Source organism: Paramisgurnus dabryanus, chromosome 21, assembly GCF_030506205.2.
Source record: "Paramisgurnus dabryanus chromosome 21, PD_genome_1.1, whole genome shotgun sequence".
NCBI lineage: Eukaryota > Metazoa > Chordata > Actinopteri > Cypriniformes > Cobitidae > Paramisgurnus > Paramisgurnus dabryanus.
The window spans coordinates 30906409-30926507 of record NC_133357.1 but is presented as its reverse complement, the minus strand read 5'-3'; the positions used below and the strand labels follow the sequence as shown (position 1 = coordinate 30926507).

Here is a 20099-nt window from a genome sequence, read left to right as displayed (position 1 = left end):
AGCTTGTGACGCTGGGTGCCAGTAGAAGATAAAGACTGAAAATGTTTCCTGTTCATTTAATTTTGAATAAACTGTTGCCAGTAAATAACATAAATGTAAAATCTACAGTAAGTTACTGGCAGCTAGTTGCCAGTAAATCTGTGATTTCTACAGATTTGGCATCTTTTTGAAAAGGTTTCAGGGAAAGTGTGGTTGCATCTACTGTAAACAGTTACCGTGTGTAGCTTTTGCTCCCCCATATGTTTAGCAATCTATCAGAGAGGTGGGTGTTGTTTCTGGCCCAACACGTCTTAACACGTGGGTATAAATCACTCAATGTGATTTCAGGGTCCAGTGTTTAAATAATTAAAGAGCTTTAATTTATCAGGATTTAGCACCTTCAGACATGAGAGCTGACAGTCGCTGGGGGAAAGGAAATGAAGAACCGTAATGGAGTTACAGCCAAGGAAAAGAGGGAGAGAGATATTCACACCGTTACAAAATTGAATGCACGTGTATTTATTACACAAAGAGACAAAGCACAGAGAAAAGATACTACACATTAAAGAGGTTAAATTAAGAAAGGTTTATTAACCACTAGGACAAGCAACAGGCCGATTAATTAGTGCACAAATAACATATTAACTGGACACTGAAATCATAAAGCATCTTTAGTTAATCTCTATGTGAGGCTGATGAGATCTGCATCAAACTGCATGCAGCACAACTTGTGCCTAACAGACCCTAAAAAGTAACTTTGTTGAACAACGTAAAACATTTTTAAATATTGTAACTAAAGGCAGTTAGTTCTGATGGAAGTGAACTGATTTAAGTTTAAAATATTCATATAAAATTTCCATCTGTATATGCATTATACAAACATAAAATGTAAAGCCCTCTTTTAAGTTACTTTTTATTTTCACATAATGTTTTATTGAAGCGTTGGGAGCTTATAGGCAAGTTTTATAAAGTACAGATTGTGGATACTATGGTGGACTAACGATGCAATACTGCCCCCTACTGGTTCAAACACAAACTTAATTTAGATAGAGAGAGAGAGTGATAGAATAAACAGACAAAAGCTTCCTCATTCGTGCTCTGAATTAGCTGTTACCAAAGAAATAAGACCCTTTAACTAAACTCACCACAGTGTTCATTCACAATTTTCTAATGACCAAAAAGAAAAACAGTACAGAGTAGTATAGAGTCCCGAACCCTTGAAATAAAAAATATATATATAGGTTGTGTGTTGAGTTTAGCTAGCAAGTTATGTCGTCTTAGCATCAGTTATCCATAAGAGAGCGCTGTAGAGCTTCCTGGATCATAGCAGCTTCATCTGTAGAATAATCCTGAAAAAAAAAGAAAATAATGATTTCAAAAGAGAAAAACACCCCTGCCCTCTATAGGTTTGATAATAACTAGCCATCAGCACATTAGTCTCTATGGAAGTTTTTTATGCCAATTTTAAATTAATTAAATAAAAAATAAAATCCTTTGAAATGTACACAATTCTTAAACACAACAATGTTTTGTGCATCATTAATGTGTCGGCTTGTATGGTCTAAATATGTGTAGACATATCATTTGCATACAATTCAAGTTAAAATGAAAACCATTAAATAAAAGAGAACATGAAATTAAACTTTACATTTGAATTAGATTTTTGTCACTTTTCTTGCAATAAAAATTAACTTTTTGTTTCTTTTTCACGTTTGCCTTTACATTTTAATATTGGCATACTTGCCTCAAGATTGTAGTGTACATGAAATGTCTAATCATCAATTGCATTTTCTGTTTCAATTTGGCAAAGAAAATGCATTGTCACCTTAAAAATGAAATAATTTAATTTAAATGTTATAATTTTTATTTTAGCATTTAATTTTAAATTTTAGGATATATTTTGCTGTTTTATTTTTTTATCATTTCATTTAAATGAAAACCTTCCATAGGTCTCTAATATTGGTGATTCAAAATGTTTTTTTGGGAAACGTACTAATAAATAAATTGCCTTTAGACTGAACCTGCTATTATAACTCTTTAAAGCATAAGACCAGATTCAGTTTAATAACAGCACTGAGTTGATTAGAAATTAATGTAGTAAACAACAACTCAACAAAACATAAATAGCTTTACTTTTTCCAAAAGGTTGGTAAGGCTCAAGTTGCTCATTGCCTTAGCATCACAAACAACCTTTAAACACTTAACATATGGAGCCATACAGGAGCTTTGTGTGTGGAAAAAAAATGTATTCACTTAAAAATCCAATTTGTGAACAAACAATTTAAGTTGGACCTTCCAATGAATCAGTTGATTCAGTTCATCTGAATGAGTTTACCAAACTGATCCAGATCTCCTGAGAATATTTTCAGTTTATTAGCATTTCATTTTTTATCTTTTCCTCACAAAAAATCAAATCTGATATCTGAGAACCTGGAATACAGAACATGAGTGATTTGAACTAGTTTTACAATACTTGTGTTTTTTTTTAGTTGGTAGTCCTTGTAATCATTTCTTGTCATTATATAAAACGTGGCCATATTGATTTCATTATGTTAAACACAGAAAAAAATTATGAATATCTACTTACTACAAAAGTATCATAAGAAAAAGCATGTCTTATTTTGATGTGTTGAAAGAAGTCACTGCTCCTGTAATTGGGGTCACCCCAGGGCATAGATGCACAAATTGGACACACCTGTAGTAGTGGAAAGAAGGGCAACAAAAATTACCTGCACTGACCGATCGGTGAAATTTGCTGCTTGCAGTCACATGCAGATAGTATTATGAATCTCAATATAACAAAAGGTATATAGCAATAAAGTAGTTTTATTCCTTTCACTTTTATTTTAAGAAATGAATACATTTGTGTAGATTATATAATCAGAATTTTTACTGTTATAAAACACTGAAGCAAAGAAATCAGAATAGACATACACATCAATGTTGTCATAGGTGAGTTTGGCTAATCGTAAATAGAAGAGTTGTCTGAGTTTTTTGCAGTTACTCTAATGCTGCGTTCACACCAACCGCGCTAGAGGCGTCAAGCACGAGTGATTTTAATGTTAAGTCAATGTAAAGATGGGTTTACGCACGTCTGGAGGTCTCGCGGTGCGAATAAGGCGTTTAGCGCGGCGCGGTAGACGTGAATCCGCCTCATTTGTGTGTCTAGTTAGCACAAATGATGCAAATTGAAGAGCAAATGACACGAATTGGGTGTTGCTGCAGGAAACATGCGAGTTGAAAAATTGTTCCACGTTAACCAATCAGGAGCTTGCTCTAGTAGTGACGTGATTACAGGAGGCAAGCGGAGTCGCAGAAGCCCCTCCCATGACGCGAATTTCGGCATAAATGTCTCAAATGACTAAAATTGTCATGCGTGAATGAAGCAAGTAAACTCAAAATGTTCAAGCGTACGTGCGAATAATGTGTTTTTGCCGCCTCTACCACATTTTGTGTGAATTCAACATGAAGATTCTCCACTGGCTTATCCAGACTCTTCTGGTACTTTGATGCCATATGTCCACAGTACTGTGACTTTGGCACCATATCTGATTTTCTAACTGACATGCACTGCTTCAAGTCAGATGCCTGAACGGTCTGTGCAGCACTGCATGTTGTTGACACACCCAATTGTTTTTTTTTTGCTTGTTACAAAATTTGATACATGATAAAATTGTGACGCCAAACAGAAGTGTGGCATCAACTAACACTGTGTTGCAGTAACACACTACTCACCACTGGACTTTTGTCATGTGCGTGTTTTGAGATGCAGTGTTCAACTAGACCATCCTGGTCAAAATTACGGAGGTCACAGTAGGGACAGGTGAATGTAAAGCGGTTCGGCCCTGAACTAAAGGAACAAAAGGAATTAAGAAAGAGAAGTGTTATAACTTACAATATAAACCACTATACTGTGCATATATATATATGTGTGTGTGTGTGTGTGTGTGTGTGTGTGTGTGTGTGTGTGTGTGTGTGTGTGTGTGTGTGTGTGTGTGTGTGTGTGTGTGTGTGTGTGTGTGTGTGTGTGTGTGTGTGTGTGTGTATATAATATACATGATTAGGGGGCAGTTTCCTGGACAGGGTTTAGAATACTCCAGGACTAGGCCTTAGTTATATTAGGACATTTAATTAAATGTTTTTAGTTAAGACAAATTTGAGCTTGTCCGGAAAACCGCCCCTAATAGTTTAGGGTCACTGACACTTTATTTATTTATTTGTTTGTTGACTATTTAAAATGAATAGTTAATTCATCAAAACTTTAAACATAAATAAAATAAATAAATAAATACATTTTATATTCAATTTTATATTCTATGGGGCGGTTTCCCGTACAGGGCATATCCTGGTGTTAAAAAACACCTTGTACTGACATATTTTAACATATATTAGTGCGGTTGTTTAGCCTCCAGATGCACACAAGTATTGTTTTTTTTTGTTTTTTGTAAATACTACTTAAATGTCCTAATATATCTAAGGCCTAGTCCTGGAATAATCTAAACCCTCTCAGGAAACCACCCCTATATCTTAAATAACTTAAAAAGTAGCTGTCCTCTGCAAGCATTGAAGGAATCTTATCAAGCAGCTCCTTGAAACTGTATCAACAATTTGTCTTTTAATAAATAAGTTAAAGTGGAATGATGCTGGATTTTCAAAAAGAAAAAAAAAAAATAGGTATGGACTGAGGGTGTTTTCAGACCGATCGATTGCTTTGTTCTGAAACCATAAACTCTTGTAAACTCTCCTTTAATTGGTCAGAGTGCATCTGTTTTATTTTCGGAGATTCTGCTCAAAGTTGTCCGTCAGGATTGACAGACAGCAGCTTTGCAGGATTATTGTGTAGCTTTTTTGGTTATTGTTGTTATGTTATTTCATTACTGTGAGCAGGAATCAAAACTTAGATGGGACAACATACCATGTACTTATTACAGAGAACAGCAATTAAAGACATTTTAAAGGTACAGGTGCGCTTTGGTTTTGAATGGTGTTGATGTGCTCATCAAAATGTGTCAACAAAGAGTTATCAGGTATGTTCATGGTTAATAAAGCAATAAGATAGTTCATTGGTCCGTTAGGTCGTATTGCTTTCACAACTTATATGAACCATTGCAGAGTTTGTTTGCCATGGGGTCAAGATCACCTCATTCAGACGGTCTTGGATCAGTTGTGTTAGTGCAGATCCAAGTGTGATTGTCGTGTTTACATATGCCTAAATTAACCGAACAAAGGGTGAAAACGCACTCGATTCCAAAACAAAGGCCCAAGTCTGAAAACACCCTTAAATAAACTAATCCCTCTCAATCATTACTTATGATTCATTAGAAGTGTTTGGTTGTGTTTGTGACAGTCAAAAACACTGTCCTCTGCCTGTACTCATAAATTTTTGTATGGTTTTGGCCAGTGGGTGTGTAGCCCCCATACAATAGGTGAAGGCAGCAGTCATGATGTAAAGCAGCTCCAAAAATGACTGATGTAGCATCAAACAAGCACAAATTTACCAAAGTGACAAATGATTGTGTATATAAACACTATATAAATGTTATATTACCTGACAATGGAAGATTGGTTCTGTAAAATAGACGTCATACCCTCCTTGACATAGTCTTGATATTTGGAGCAGGCAGCTGTGTGTGTTCTCATCTGGGACAAAGGAATCTGCCAAAAAGTAATGGATGGATAAAGCTTTATCTTCAGGTAAGATCAATACATTGAGATGCTTAGTCTATCCATGCTGAATTCAAGTGCATTATGTTTAGTTACTGCATCTGTTAAAATTGATACAATTAAAGCTTATTTGTTTGCAGTAAATACATAAAACATCACATAGAAAATGTTTGTAATTGTAAGGTTATTGGAAACTTCTACTTGACATTTCCCAGAATAAATAAGATTTTGGACAATGTAAATATGAAGTGTATAATGAATTACCAATCATTTTGTGTTTATATTTTGTGTATAAACCATTGAAAAACAAAGCAGCCCAGGCCTTTATACCATAATCAGAGGTTTGGCTTTGCGAGTCAAAATGTTAGCATTTAAATATAAACACAGGCAGTTTAACCAAAGTCTTTTTTAAGGAAGTCGTGTCACTGCGCTACCATGTTTGCAACGCCACAGCAAAACCTTTCAGATACTGAGCATGTGCATAGTCTCTCCCCCAGAGGATGTCATTCTTCAACGGTTGACGATTTGCTCTTTTTATTGGAAGGCGGGACAAGAGCGACATACTGACCGATGCGATCTCCCCCATTCATACCAACAGCAGTGACACATCTTGTTAATATTAAACATCTTTACCCACATACATGCAACAGCACACCTGATTTTTACAGCCTTTGCATTTTCCGATGGATCTGTCGATCAAGTTTTTTATATCATCTGCTTCAGTCCACTTATTCAGATCAGTTCTGCAGACCGCACACACTGGTTTCTGAGGCCGTAAACACTCCTTAAGGCAAGAATAGCAGAATCTGATGGGGAAATAAAAATACATTTAAGTCAAGTCACAAATGCAAGTTTCAAAGCAGCTTTACAGTGAAGTTAATCAATTATTACAATCATTAGTCGGTTTCACAGACAAGGCTTAAAGGAACACTCAACTTTTTTTTAAAAAAAGGCTCATTTTCCAGCTCCCATGAAGGTAAACATCTGAGTTTTACCATTTTGGAATCCATTCAGCTGATCTCTGGGTCTGGTGGTACCACTTTTAGCATAGCTTAGCATAATCCATTGAATCTGATTAGACCATTAGCATCGCACTCAAAGATGACCAAAGAGTTTCGATATTTTACTATTTTGCTACTAATCACGAAACCAGCTTTACTGATAAGATACGTATGAGAATTTCAGGCGAGAGTGTTTTATTTTGTTCGACTCCGGCCAAGAATTTTCCTTTCGGTGCATCCCTACTGACAGATCTTAAAATATGCCAGTGCTATAGATTTGTCTCAAGATACACACCACATAAAGAACAACATAAAGGACTGCCCGATGGCCCGGGGCCAACGTGAGAGACGCTCGGGCCAGTAAACAGTATTGTCAATGGCCCAATCGGGCCAGTGCTTCATCCTCAGTCACTAATATTTTTTTATATTTTCTAATTGTGGCCGTTTGTCTGCATGTATTCTTGTCTGCATGTTGTGAATGTTCTCACCAATGTGATAAGGTTTCTCCTACCTTATTGGTTGTTGCGAACACGGCTGCGTGTTGTGTGTTAGTGTGAAATTTCAGAATTAGAGTTTACATTTAAAATTGCCAATTGTCTTAACAAATTATGAATAAAATGTATAGGTATACAAGTATATTCGACTTTAAAATCATTTTTTTTTATATGACACTGAAATCAATTTTTGTTGGGGCCAGTGAAAATGTTCAGGACAAGTGAAAACGGGCCAGTATAAAAAATTATTTGCGTTGAGCCCTGCACCAGTAACGTCTTTTTCTAAGGCATGTTTATTAAAGATGCTTAACATCTTAATTTAACTAAGGCCTAGTCCTGGCTTTAGCTAAGCCTTGTCTGTGAAACCAGACCCATATCTTTTAGAGGGTTGGGGGCTCAGATTGTCATATGTGTACATGTGGGTAAAGGTTGGGAACCACTTTTGGAGATTTGGACATCGATGTTGCAAGATATATCAATTCAGGGGCGATTTTTCTGGTCAGGGCTTATCCAAGTCTAAAATGGATGTTTGAGCTGTCTTAATTTAAAAACACCTTGTACTTACACATCTTAACATATATCAGTGCCATTGTTTTGTCTTAAGATGGACACCAGTAATGTTTTTTTTTTTTAAGGTTTGTTTGTATGTCCTATAACTTATCTAAACCCTGTCCAGAAACCACCCCTCAAACTTTAATTTTTACAGAGTTAACAGTGCTGTCCTCATCCAGCTCAATTCACTTCAAGTTTTGCTCTCAAGGTCACTGTGTTCTTCACATTATGTAGGATGATTATACGTATAAAAAAAGTAAATCACAAACAATGAATTTAGCTGGGTTTTCACAGACAGGATCACACATATAACTTGCACATATAAATTAATTTTGACATTGGCGAGTAGAAACCAAATACAATCTTACAAATGTCTAAAACCAAAAATATTTTGATTTGTTCCACGCAGGGTGAAAAATAATGGACAAACACTACATCTCCCACAATCCTACACAGCAAAGTTTCCGACACGAGAAACAAAACTGAAAGTAGCCCTTATCTGCCTGCGTCGAAATTTGAGTAATCTCTGCATTTATTAATCACAAATCTACAAAAACACCCTAAAATAAATGACATTACATGCAAGCCTTGCACATGTCGTACTTGATAACCGAAGTAACGTCGAAATACTGAGCCGAGTGTCAATCATGAACTTACAACTGTAAAGCTCGCAAATACTCACGTATGTCCACACTGCGTTGTCATCGGAGAGATAAATATTTCCAGACAAACGGGACATACGAATTTATCATCTGCATCATCTTTTGCATCGGTTTGTTGTTGGTCTGTTCTGAGCATAGCCATGTCTGCTACTCGATGTTGTTCCGTGTTCCTGAACTCCGGTGAGATTCACTGAAGCCGATGGGAGGAGCAATAACCCAGCTGACAACACTACACTCCCCACGCACATGCTAAACACATGAAATTACATTAGCCTTACATTTTGCGTGTTCTTAAAAATAAATAAATAAAATGGAGCATATTAGTTGTGCATATTGGCTTTCAGAGTAACGTTAGTGTTTTAAGCGCGTTCTTGCTAACGTTACTCGTAATATTTGATTCGCGAATGAATTCTTTTTAATTGGTTCTTTTAGATCACTGGTTCGATTCAATTCGTAGGGCGCAAAACCTTGATCTGTATAAATCATAAATGTAATAATTGTTCTATAAGAATTAAAGTAGGTCAAGGACACGTTTACTAAACACTGCAACAAATTAATACAAATTATATTACCTAACGGAAAAACGGAAATAACCTCGTTATGATATAAATATGTATGAACTTAGAAGAAGACGCTTAATATGCAAACATGGAATGATGAATCAAATGAGTCGAATCCCTCAACCGACTCGCGGAAAAGATTTGAACTTCCTTAAACATGAGCAAGTTCGCGGGAGCGCGCGGTTCTGATTAGAGGGGATAACCGACAAATCTCGCGAGATGTTGGGTTTAGGCTTAGGTTGTAGGATTAGAATAAAAAGCGGTTCTATCTAGATATAATACAGCTACGGCCTAAATCCCGTAAAATATTTGGGTTAGGGCTAGGTTTTGGTGTAGGATTAGGATAAAAACAGTGCTCACTCGGCGAGCTTTCACGAGATTTTAGCCGTACCTGTATCCCTTCTAGCCACAACCGACAACCGAAGCGCGCGGAGAAGGATCATGTGGCGCATGCGCATTGCGGTAGTGGGGATTTCCAGCGGAACAGAAAGGTAAGAGGCACTGGATGATGGGCAGGAGGGCGGCATCATTAATCATGATGCCCGGTATTACTTGACATGTTTACATCAAAATCGAATTATTTTTAGGTGCCTACAGTATCTGTAGGATTGTGTATAGTAAATTTGGGTTATATTTGTGTTTAAAGGGCCCCGCACCTATGCTATGTTAGCGAAGCTGTGCTAACTGCGTCTGATATTTGGCGGAGATTATATTTAAAAGATTAAAACAAGAATAACGACTTTAGTGATGTGTATTCCTGTAATGAAGTTTGTTGGAGAAATCAGATCAGACTGACGGACCGGTATTCACTGTCAGGAAGGGAGACTGTCAGATTAGCAAGTGGCTAACACACGTCACTGTTTATATAAGTTATAGGGAAATGTACACAGAAAATACTGAATTGTTAGCACTTGCCTGGTTGCATATGAAGAAAAATTGAGTCTAGATGGCATTTCTGTGCTCTGTTCATGCTCTGATAGGAAGATGCTGATACCCTGATGATAACCTTCTTAGTAATTTCATTCAAGGCCCCACTGATTTCTTCTCATGTTTACATGTTAAAGCTGACTGTCATGTGTTACATATTTATTTTTTTATGAGAGATAAATGTGCGAAATAAGTTAAAAGCTTGCCCATTTAGACTGCTGTATGTAATGCTAATTTTAGTAATCGTGTATTTACGATCAGAAATGTCAGTATAACAGAATTTAGTTGCCTGTCCAGTCCAGATTCACAATAATATAAATGATAGCATGACCCTCGCTTTATTATCTGACGTTGAATCGAAGAGATATAAACAGTCTACTGAAGGTCTGACGCACATCTGTCTCTCGGTATGAATGATGTACTTTAATTCACCAAAGTGATATTGTCAGGGTTTTATTAATATGAAATATTATTAATACAAAGAAAGAACCTCTTAAAATCCTCCATCTGCAGTGTTTATTGTTTTGCAGATCTATTGTATTCTAGCTATCAGTTTGTTCAGAATCAGATACTGATGTAACATTTCACCCCTATCTGTTACATATGGCTAGATTGTTGGGAATTTCTTGTTGCCATTCTTCCCATTAGGCCTTGCACACCCCTGAGTCTCTTTACCTTTATATTTGAAACAGCTGAAAGCGGGTCATCTGAGGCGTCTGTTTCTAAAACCAGAGAATAAACCCTGATTTAAACTTCTGCATTTGACCTTATGCTACACCATACACTTGGTTTAAAGAGGTACTCAACCTCTTTAGTTGTATATCTTGTCTGTCTACATCTTTCTTTTCCTGATAGAGCCAGCTAGCCATTGTCACTGAAGACTATATATACGCCTTTGTTGTATAGCCTTTATTCCTCAATAAGTGTGTGACTAATGTGTGCTTTTAAAAGTAGTTTTTAGTCACGTGACCTACCAGGGGTTGGCAGGCAAGAAAGCAGCAGTTAACATTAGCCTCTCCATATTTAAAGAACCTCTACAGAAGAAATAAAAAAATAAGATTAGAGGTCTTTAGCACTTTTGATTATACACAACACCCGATTCCATATTTTTAAGTAATAAAATATGGAATCACTTTGGCTATGTTTACATGTTTTTAAAGAGAAATGAATGAAAGCACAAAATAAAACAGCATTTTTTAAGTGGATAAAAATGAGAACTATATTCTATTGTGGAAGAGCACTTAGATTGCAGCACTTCGACATTGGGTGTAGTAATATTGATGGAAGTTTGAGCGAGAGGGGAAGTAGTCAGGAGTGATGATGTTTCGGCACGCTGAGGTTGGATTGCTGCAGACTAACCGTGGGTTCACACCAGCCGTGTTCAAGGCGTTGTAATTTGCGTGTACCACACCTAGTTTGCCGCTTGAACAGGTTGAGTTTACTCGCTTCATTCGCGCGTGAAAGCCTAGTCATCGAGACATTCACACAGAAATTCACATCATGGGAGGGGCTTCTGAGACTCCGCTCGCTTCCGGTAATTACGTCACTGCTAGAGCAAGCTCCTGATTGGTTAACACGGTGCATTTTTCCACCAAAGTTTAAATTTTTCAACTTGCCCGTTTGCAGAGGCAACGCTCAATTTGTGCGCCATTCGCGCGAACGAGGTGGAATCGCGTTTAACGGGCCGCGCCAAATGCCTCATTTGCGCCGCAAGACCTCCAGAAGCGCGTCAGCGTGTCTTCACATTGACTTAACATTGAAATCACTCATGCTAGACGCCTCTACCGTGGCTGGTGTGAACGCAGCATGCGTGCTCTTTCCCCTATACAATAAAGGCTACGTTCACACTGCAGGGTTTAATGCTCAATTCCGATTTTTTTTTTTTTATAGATTTTTTTTGCAAGGCCGTTCACATTTTCAATTAAATGCAACCTTTTGTGATCTCCTGTGTGAATGTGAAATGACCCAGAAGAGTAGAGTAGAAAAGTACTCAATGGTCAACGACGTCACTCGTTGTTTGCGGAAATAGCTAACGTTAAATATGGATGTCAACAACAGTGTAGTCAACAGCGGAGCTCTTTTTGCAATATTAAAGTTATTTTCCCAACAGAGCCAGCACAATTACAATCTTTTCGTTTTAAGAAGAAAATTAAAAAGAAGGAGGAGAGCAAGGTTTTTGGGCATGGCGTTTTGTGGAGCAGTGTAAACTGTCCGGTTCCGATAAGAGCCATCGAGTTTGGCCTGAATAGAGCTGTCATCCCAAATATTAATTAAATCTGTGACCTTCCTTCTCTTCTATTAACTGGTCTCAGCAGCATCGTCCGGCATGGTTTTTGTTTATCTTCTCGTTCCCACTTACTTCAATGCAGAATTATGATGTTCTTTAGCGTATCAATGACGTATGGGTCGGATACATGTGGCCTGGCCGTTCAGACGGAGGTCGCATTTCAAAAGATAAGATACGTATCGGATTCAGGACCACATACCCAAGTGGCCTGGGTCACAATTTAAAAAGATCGGATCCGTGTCGTTCAGACTGTCATGAAAGATCAGATACAGGTCGCATATGGGCAAAAAAATCGGAATTAGGTCGTTTCAGCCTGCAGTGTGAACGTAGTCATAGTTGTCATTTTTTATCTGTTTAAAAAATCGCCACATTTTATTTTGTGCCACCATACTTACTCATGTAACTACTCATGTAACAGTCTTTAAATAGGGAACAAATTGAAGTGTTTGGTGGCTTCTAAATTTATCCCTGTTTGGATCCTAAAGAATGAATGGGGCTAGGCTAAATGCTAACACATTCACGACACGCTGTACAAAGATTAAGTGCACACATTAAAAAGATAGGTATGTATTAAAATGGGGCAGGATTAGAACAAAAATGACTTTAGCAGTAATGATGGATCACTAATGTCATGACTACTGAGTCTTGCTACTTTGGTGAATTACAGTACCAGTTTATCTCTGAAGTGGCAGAATTTGTTTGCTACGTAGTGTGTATATATATATTTTTATTGAGTAAAATAGTATATACATATTGAGTTTTCAAATCACCTGCCACTGCAATCTGTACCTGCAGGGCTTCATTTCACTGCCTAATGCTCATTTATTATAAGCCTACACTCACTACACTGCAGCATAAGACCTTCTCTTGTTATTCATAGATATATTGCTCTTCTGTTTTTCTGTTGCAGATGACAGCATTGAACATGAAGTTCCTTATGCACAAACCTCTCCTTAAACCCTGACCATTTACCCGCTACAGGTGAAAAAGCCTGACGTCTCCATTCAGCACCCAGTTTAACCTACATCTCATGTCATGTTGCTCCTCCAAAGGTGTTTTGGGTAAAGAGGCATCCAGAGATGTCCACTACTGGAGGAAGGAGCCTTGGATGAGGCATACACTCAGATTAAACTAAGCATACCTTCACTCCCTTTATACACTCCATGTACAGCCACGCTTCTTTGTAGGATGAATGCAGATTGCTGATATTTGCACTTAATCCTTGGTCTATTCGTTATCATTGGTCTTCCGGTGTCTAGTGTAGGTTTCGAGATGGCAAAGTTTGCACTTTAGAGAAGCATTTGTGTGATGAGATAAGAGGTTGAAAACTACCCAGTCCACTGCCACCAATGGATGCCAAGTTGCGAGAAGACCTGTTCCATAGGTATGTGGTGTCTCTGGAGAATCGGCTTGAGGTGGGAGCTGGTGAAGGAGACAAGCAAGGAACTAAGACAGAAGAGGCACTGATTTCTACAGCAACAGCACTCTTAGGCTCATATCAGCCAGATCCAGGGCAACGCTTTCGCATGTTTCGCTTCTATGACATTGTGGAAAATTCACTACGGACTCAGAGAGGTGCATCCTTGAAAAGGTTAGAGGCAGCATTTGCAACACTGGAAAAAATCTGTACCAACCTACTGCTCTTTCCATGGAAGAAGGAATTCCGTTGCATAAAGGTAAGTCAACATACTAAAAGGGACAGAAAATTAAGTTTTAATGAATTGGTTGGACCAAATTGAAATCATTACCCTATTTTATGATATGAGAGCATTTCAATGCATATGTCAACATCACCATGACGTTTTATACCCTGCTGATATCTCACATGTCAATATTTGGTAGCTTAAATACCCATGCAAGGTTACCATTTATTTTATAATAATTTTATAGTTGGGTAAGTGCAGCTTTCAGAATTGTTTCATCCGTAATAGAAAAATGTTACATACATAACGTTGTTTTTGTCTTAATGCGCGCACAAAAATTAAATAAAATATTATTATTGTTTTTTGAAGAGCCATCCCTTCTCCATTTGTTGGGTAATATTGTTTCTGATTTGTACATTTTAATTCAAAGATTTATGTATATTTACATTATCGAATATAAAAAACAAGAATATAGACTGATATTTTTCTGATGTCTGGTCTATATCATCAGGGGTTTTAGAAAATATTAACAGATGGTTCAATATATTGGTAATAAATACATTCTCTGATGAATTATATAAAATTTAACGTTACCATTGAAACAATAACGTTGAAATTGCTCATGAGCAATTATATATAATGTTAATGGACACATCAAGTCATAGGTCAAAATATCACCAAAATTCAACATTCAAGTAGGTCTTTATATTATATAACACTTTACCGGAGGTGAATGTAGAAAACATCAAATACCCCAGTGGAATTTTTTTTATAGACATATTAAAAATATGGGAAAATATTTAAACTGGATGATAGCGAGATAGAATAGTAAAATAAAGGAGGTTGACAGGTGTGTAACTACTATTTGCTTGCTGATATATTATACCAAAAGAATTACGAAATGCGATAATACATTGCATAATAAATTACTTTTCACATTGGCTGCGACACTTAAGCAAATGACAGACAAATTGCGCTTTTATACCAAAGACGAAATGATTATCTAAAAAAATACACCGGTGGCCAGGAAATGGATCGAAAACAAAGAGGGAAATTATATATATTAGGGCTGTCACTTTTGAGAAAAATCAAATTCGAACGGATTTCGAATATCATGCAATGTATCCGAATATATTCGAATATCTAGGCTCCGCCCCCCCCCCCCCACGCGCATCAAAAACCCACCGTAATGGAGATTCAATCACAAAATTATTAACAGTGACAGTCATAAACAGGGTTGTCTGGATTACTTTTTTACTTAATGTTTGAAACAGCAGGTTATCAACTAATGAATAACAAACTTATATATATATATATAAAAATGATTCAGAACAGTTACAAACAATAACGTGACAACTTAAATAGCAGCAGGAGTATATAGGCAGACGCAAACGGAATTCGCGCCCGCAGATTTCGGCAGAAAACTCCGCGGAATTCCGCGGATTTAATGCCCGTCATTGACAAGCACACATATCCCGCGCTTGAGCGTGTTTGTGACCAGAACTGTCATTGACAACAAGCACACATACAATGCCTATCTCAGGCGTTTGTGAGCCGTCATTCACAAGTTCATTAACCCTGCGCGTGCTGTTTGCTTGCCAGTTTTCAATGATAGAGAGCACAAACCCTTTGATACTTGAGATGAAATTAAACTTACCACTTTAAGCAGATCTCATTTGTCGTCAATGTGACGCGCGACAGTCAGCACATGATCATTTCAAATCCGTTTACAAGACAAATGCTGTTGTTGTTTAATATAAAGTTTACATTGCGTTGTAAAAATGATGAAATTATCTTCATACATGCTAATTTCATAATGTGAACGTATTAACACAAGCTTTTTATTCTGCTATAATATTTAACACTATAAACAATATGTCATTTTATATACAAACTATAATTCTATCTTGACATGCACATGAGGTTCATTTTGGTCCCATTTGATTCCCTCTCTTGCGCACAGTTGCCGTCGTCGGTCTCACTCTCAGCATTCTTACTGTTACGAGGTGTTACTGTAAAAAATGCACTACACATGGCATTTAAAAAACCGGATGGTTTAATTATAGTTCGAATACGGATATTTCACGTCATGTTCGAATGCATATTCGAATATCGAATAAAAAGTGACAGCCCTAATATATATTGCTTTACTAACAGTATGAGCAGTGCAGATGACTGTTGTTTTGTTAAAAGAAGACATGCATGATAATGAATGCACAGGGAGTTAAACAACTGATATTAAAGCAAGAAATCAAGAAATAAACGTACAGGTATCATCCACGTCAATTTACTTAAAAAGAGCTTTGATTATGCTGTCATGTTTATAAAGTATTCAAGCAGAATATTCATGTTTACCTGTGTGATATTATTTAGCTGAACTGTTGTAAAATTAAGGCAACATAATACACAAGTACTTTGTATAATGAAAGTCTGTTTATTTTGAGGTGAAAATCACAATATATATTTTTTAAGACATGCCCAGACGTCTAGGCTAAAACAAGGCAAAATGTGGGCTGTCAGTGAAAATTTAATGGATGATAAAGAAATAAAAAGAAATAAATGAAACCAAACACTTTCTAATAACTGTTGACTTTGCTTACATGATGAAATATCAGACATCTCACAAGATATTTGGACAAAAACGACATTCAAGATTATTTTGGCTAGAAGTGGGTTTTTCATAGCTGGACTACATCAGGTTAACCTAGACGGTGAAATTAATATAAAGAAGACATCATTTTATGGATTGCCCGATGTGAACACCTTCGTAGAGAACTGTTGATTTTATTCTAGCGCATTATCACGTGAAAGGGACCTAATGCTTTAGACACGCATATGAGACATTATTTTGATATGTATCTTAATATGATACGTTTTTTTTTTTTTTTGTTCTTCCAGACTTTTACAGGGCCATATGTGTACCAGTTGCAGTCTGTGATGTGCGAAGCTGACCTGCGTTCACTGCTACGTTCCTTGGGCTATTCGAAAGACCAGGAACTGCAGTACCATGTTAGGGACCATCCAGGCGGAGCCGCCCACCTTCGACAGCTGGCCTTTGAACTGCTGCTTGCCCAGGCTGAATGCCGTCTACTTGCAGAAGTAGTGTCCATGTCTCGGGGTTCTGCTTCGGAGCTAGAGGCTGTGGAGGTAAGGAGAAACACCAGGGAAGATGCAGCCGGGTGCGCCGATGCCCTCCACAGACGGGACAGCCTTTCGGGTGACTTGTCCCGCCTCTCTGTCCGTCCATTGGATATCGAACGCGCCCACCTGAGGCGAAGCGGCCGGCCGTCCAAGTCGGTGGATGTAACCGATAGTGCAGGACACTGGCACCAGGCCAGCAAGCCAGTGCTGAAGGCCTCGCTCAGTCTTCGTAAAGAACCATTGTTTGTCGACACAGAAGAGGACATGAAGGACGAAATCATCCGACCTAACCCCTCGCTTTATCCTGTGGCAGCCCCACCTTCTCAGTACAGTCCAGTGGCAGATTTCTTCCCTATTCAGTCGCCACCGTCTGAGCCGTACCCCTACCACTTGTCCTCTCTGGATGAGGTGGATCTGTACACCGAGCGTGGGCATCAGACACCCTCTAGGCCACCGAGCAGAGAGCCACGAGAATCCCGGGACAGTTGGGTTCTGAAGGGACATATGATGAAGTGCCAGGGCTGTGGCATTGGCTGCCCTTCGTTGTCCTCTTGCCAGAGGTGTGACATGATACTGTGTTCATCCTGCCACTCAGTGGAGCCAACGCCTTGTTGCGGCTTCCAGGAGTACGCCAAAACTTCCCGACCTCCGGAGGGCTACATGCCCATGAAGGAGAAGCTGTCCGTCTACTCTAATGCCCACTCACACACTCACCCTCATCCTGTTTCCCATTCTCAATCCCATTCGCTGCTGCTGGACAAAACTGTGATGAGTGTCAAGTTGTTTCCCAGTAAACCTGTGGGTTCGAGCACCGGTTCCGGGATCGGCTCGGGCGGCGGCGGTGGCGAGCGACCAAGTGTGGCCGGCTCCCGCTGTGGCTTTTGCAACAAGCCGGGGGCCTCTTACACCTGTGTGAACTGCTCCAAGGTGTCATGCGACACATGCTTGAGCCTTTATGCCAGCGACGTGTGTACCCGCAAAAATCCTCACCATAACTTTGTGCCCAATCACCAGCTCAATTTTAAATCCAGCACCATATCTCACCTCGTATATCGATAGACCAGGAACACGTTTGTGCACTGCGCCTCAGTTGTTCCTTTTATCGCCGATTTATCCACCCTACTTTTATTTATTTTTTATTTATTTATTTATTTTCCCGCTTTCTTAATTGACAAATGTTTTGTTATGGTAATGTGATGTTGCAGTGTATTACCTATCACTCAGTAGCTGTATTTTATCAATAAAAGCAAAGGAAAAATACTATACCGGAAAAAAGTCCATCCAGTATCAGTGTTTGTTAACTTGAAATGATCATGCAGCACATAGGAACTGTAAATGACTTTCCCCCGAAACTGATTTGAACTTTTCAAACTTGAACAACAGAAAATACACTGGAACTAAATAGTTTATATTTTGAATTATAATCTGTCTATTGATCTAACAGGTGGTTTTCTAGGTGAATGAGGTTTCACTTCAGTGGATTTGTATCAGAAAATCTTGTCACCATATTAAGACAAGAAATGCCTTGTAGGTTTATACCGAGAAGTCAGCCTACACTGTTGAAAATGCTGCTGTTGAAAATAAATCCAGGAGGGGGCGCAACTGGCCACTAACATTTTTCTAACTTGGGCCATGCTTACTACTTGCAAAGTTGATTACCAGCTCCAGTTTTCTTTAGTTTAAATCATTGAATTTAACATGCTGACTAAGTTATTTTTCTAAATACATAACATAATGAATATTTGTTTACAATTATCAACTTAAGTATTACTACTGACAAAGTGTTCATATTCACCCTAGGCCTAGAAGATCAAAGAAGAATTAATATTTTGCATTAAGCTAAAAGTAAAAGTTTTGTCAGTATGACTTTATTTTTCTGACAGTTAAGCACAGTTGTTATTCAAGTTCTCATTATGGGAAACTAATTCTATTCTAATGGTTATATGAAGATATCATCAAATTCTAGTCATCATACTGGCGTATCAGTTCATAAAATTGGGCTAATTTTAATTTCCTGACTATAACAAGATTTTTTATTTTAATGTGCCTCAACCAGCATAACAAAGTCATTGTGTCTTGTATAATTCTCTTTGTTACATATCTGTCATTTTAAAGACCTGATCGCCCTGCTACCTTAGGTAACCACTAACCTAAAGGTGCTCTAAATGCAGGACTTGATGCTTAATGTCTGTATGAGGCATAAAGTAAGGGCCAAAAAAAAAACACTGTCAGGGAAACAGAAACTAGCACAAGACATGAAGATGACAGTATCTTCAGGATGTGTTTTTGAGTTTGTGAAACAAGTGTGGATGTTGTTAGCCCTCCATTGTTGCCATTCTTTTGTCTCTTTGTCGAATGAAATTGTACCTTTGATTCTGAATGATTGGACTTGACACACAAGTGACAGCATGACTAACCAATTAAAACTGCTATGTGCCAAACACTCACATGCAGACTGTGAAGATTCATCTGAGCCATTTGAAAGATATAGATAACCTACGTGTAAGAAACTTCCTAACACATTATTTCCTATTCTCATTTTAACCTGTTAACCTGTTTGTTGTGGTGATGCTGCTGGAGATGAACTGATAATGGTGATGAGTGTATGAACCCTGGCATGTCCCACCCTACCCTTTCATCCGCTCACGTTGTCTCTGTCCATGAAGCATTGTTTATTGCCGAAGTCAAACTGCTCTTCTGCAAATAAGTTTTACCTTTATTGAAAGCTTGATGATGCTGGGTGGGTTGTTGCTGAGGGCTGGGATGGGTGGGCATGAGGTATTAGACAATGTTTGTCAGTGAAAGTATAATCCTATAAATATATAAATAAATAAAAGCGATGATTTTATAAAATAATTTCAAAAATAAAATTCTACAAAAAAGCACTGATGTCTTTGTGTTTAAAATGCTCTTGTACAACACACTTGAAAAGATTCACACTGAAATCAGCGAAATATGTTTTGTGTAACATAAGCAAAGCCAAATACTTTTATTCTTGTTTATACTTTGCTGGAAAATTAGTTGCTGCAAAATGTTAATAAATAAAAATAATTATAAACTTGCCCTGAATAAACGTTTTAACAACTCGATGCCTCAAGGGCGTTGGAACCATTATTTGTGGATGGAATCTACCCACTTTTTAAGACCAATGATATTAGACCCGGTCATGTATAAATAGGCACCAGTAAC

At 37.9% G+C, this 20099-nt stretch overlaps 2 protein-coding genes across 3 annotated transcripts; one reads left to right on the top strand and one right to left on the bottom strand.

Annotated features, from left to right (window-relative positions):
• Positions 1–482: 482 nt before the first annotated feature.
• Positions 483–8674, bottom strand: rnf114 (ring finger protein 114). The gene is made up of 6 exons (XM_065282571.2): positions 8373–8674; positions 6299–6449; positions 5528–5634; positions 3715–3829; positions 2567–2674; positions 483–1328 (listed from the first exon to the last, which is right to left on the bottom strand). The coding sequence occupies exons 1-6, from the start codon at positions 8492–8494 to the stop codon at positions 1263–1265; spliced, it is 669 nt and encodes a 222-aa protein (XP_065138643.2). The 5' UTR covers positions 8495–8674; the 3' UTR covers positions 483–1262.
• A 634-nt stretch (positions 8675–9308) lies between these two features.
• Positions 9309–19768, top strand: spata2 (spermatogenesis associated 2). Of its 2 annotated transcripts, none has more exons than XM_065286569.2 (3): positions 9309–9403; positions 13037–13802; positions 16668–19768. In XM_065286569.2, the coding sequence occupies exons 2-3, from the start codon at positions 13476–13478 to the stop codon at positions 17967–17969; spliced, it is 1629 nt and encodes a 542-aa protein (XP_065142641.1). In that variant the 5' UTR covers positions 9309–9403; positions 13037–13475; the 3' UTR covers positions 17970–19768. The 2 variants fall into 2 exon arrangements, with proteins under 2 accessions (XP_065142641.1, XP_065142642.1); XM_065286570.2 differs by lacking the exon at positions 9309–9403 and adding an exon at positions 9414–9457.
• Positions 19769–20099: the final 331 nt, after the last annotated feature.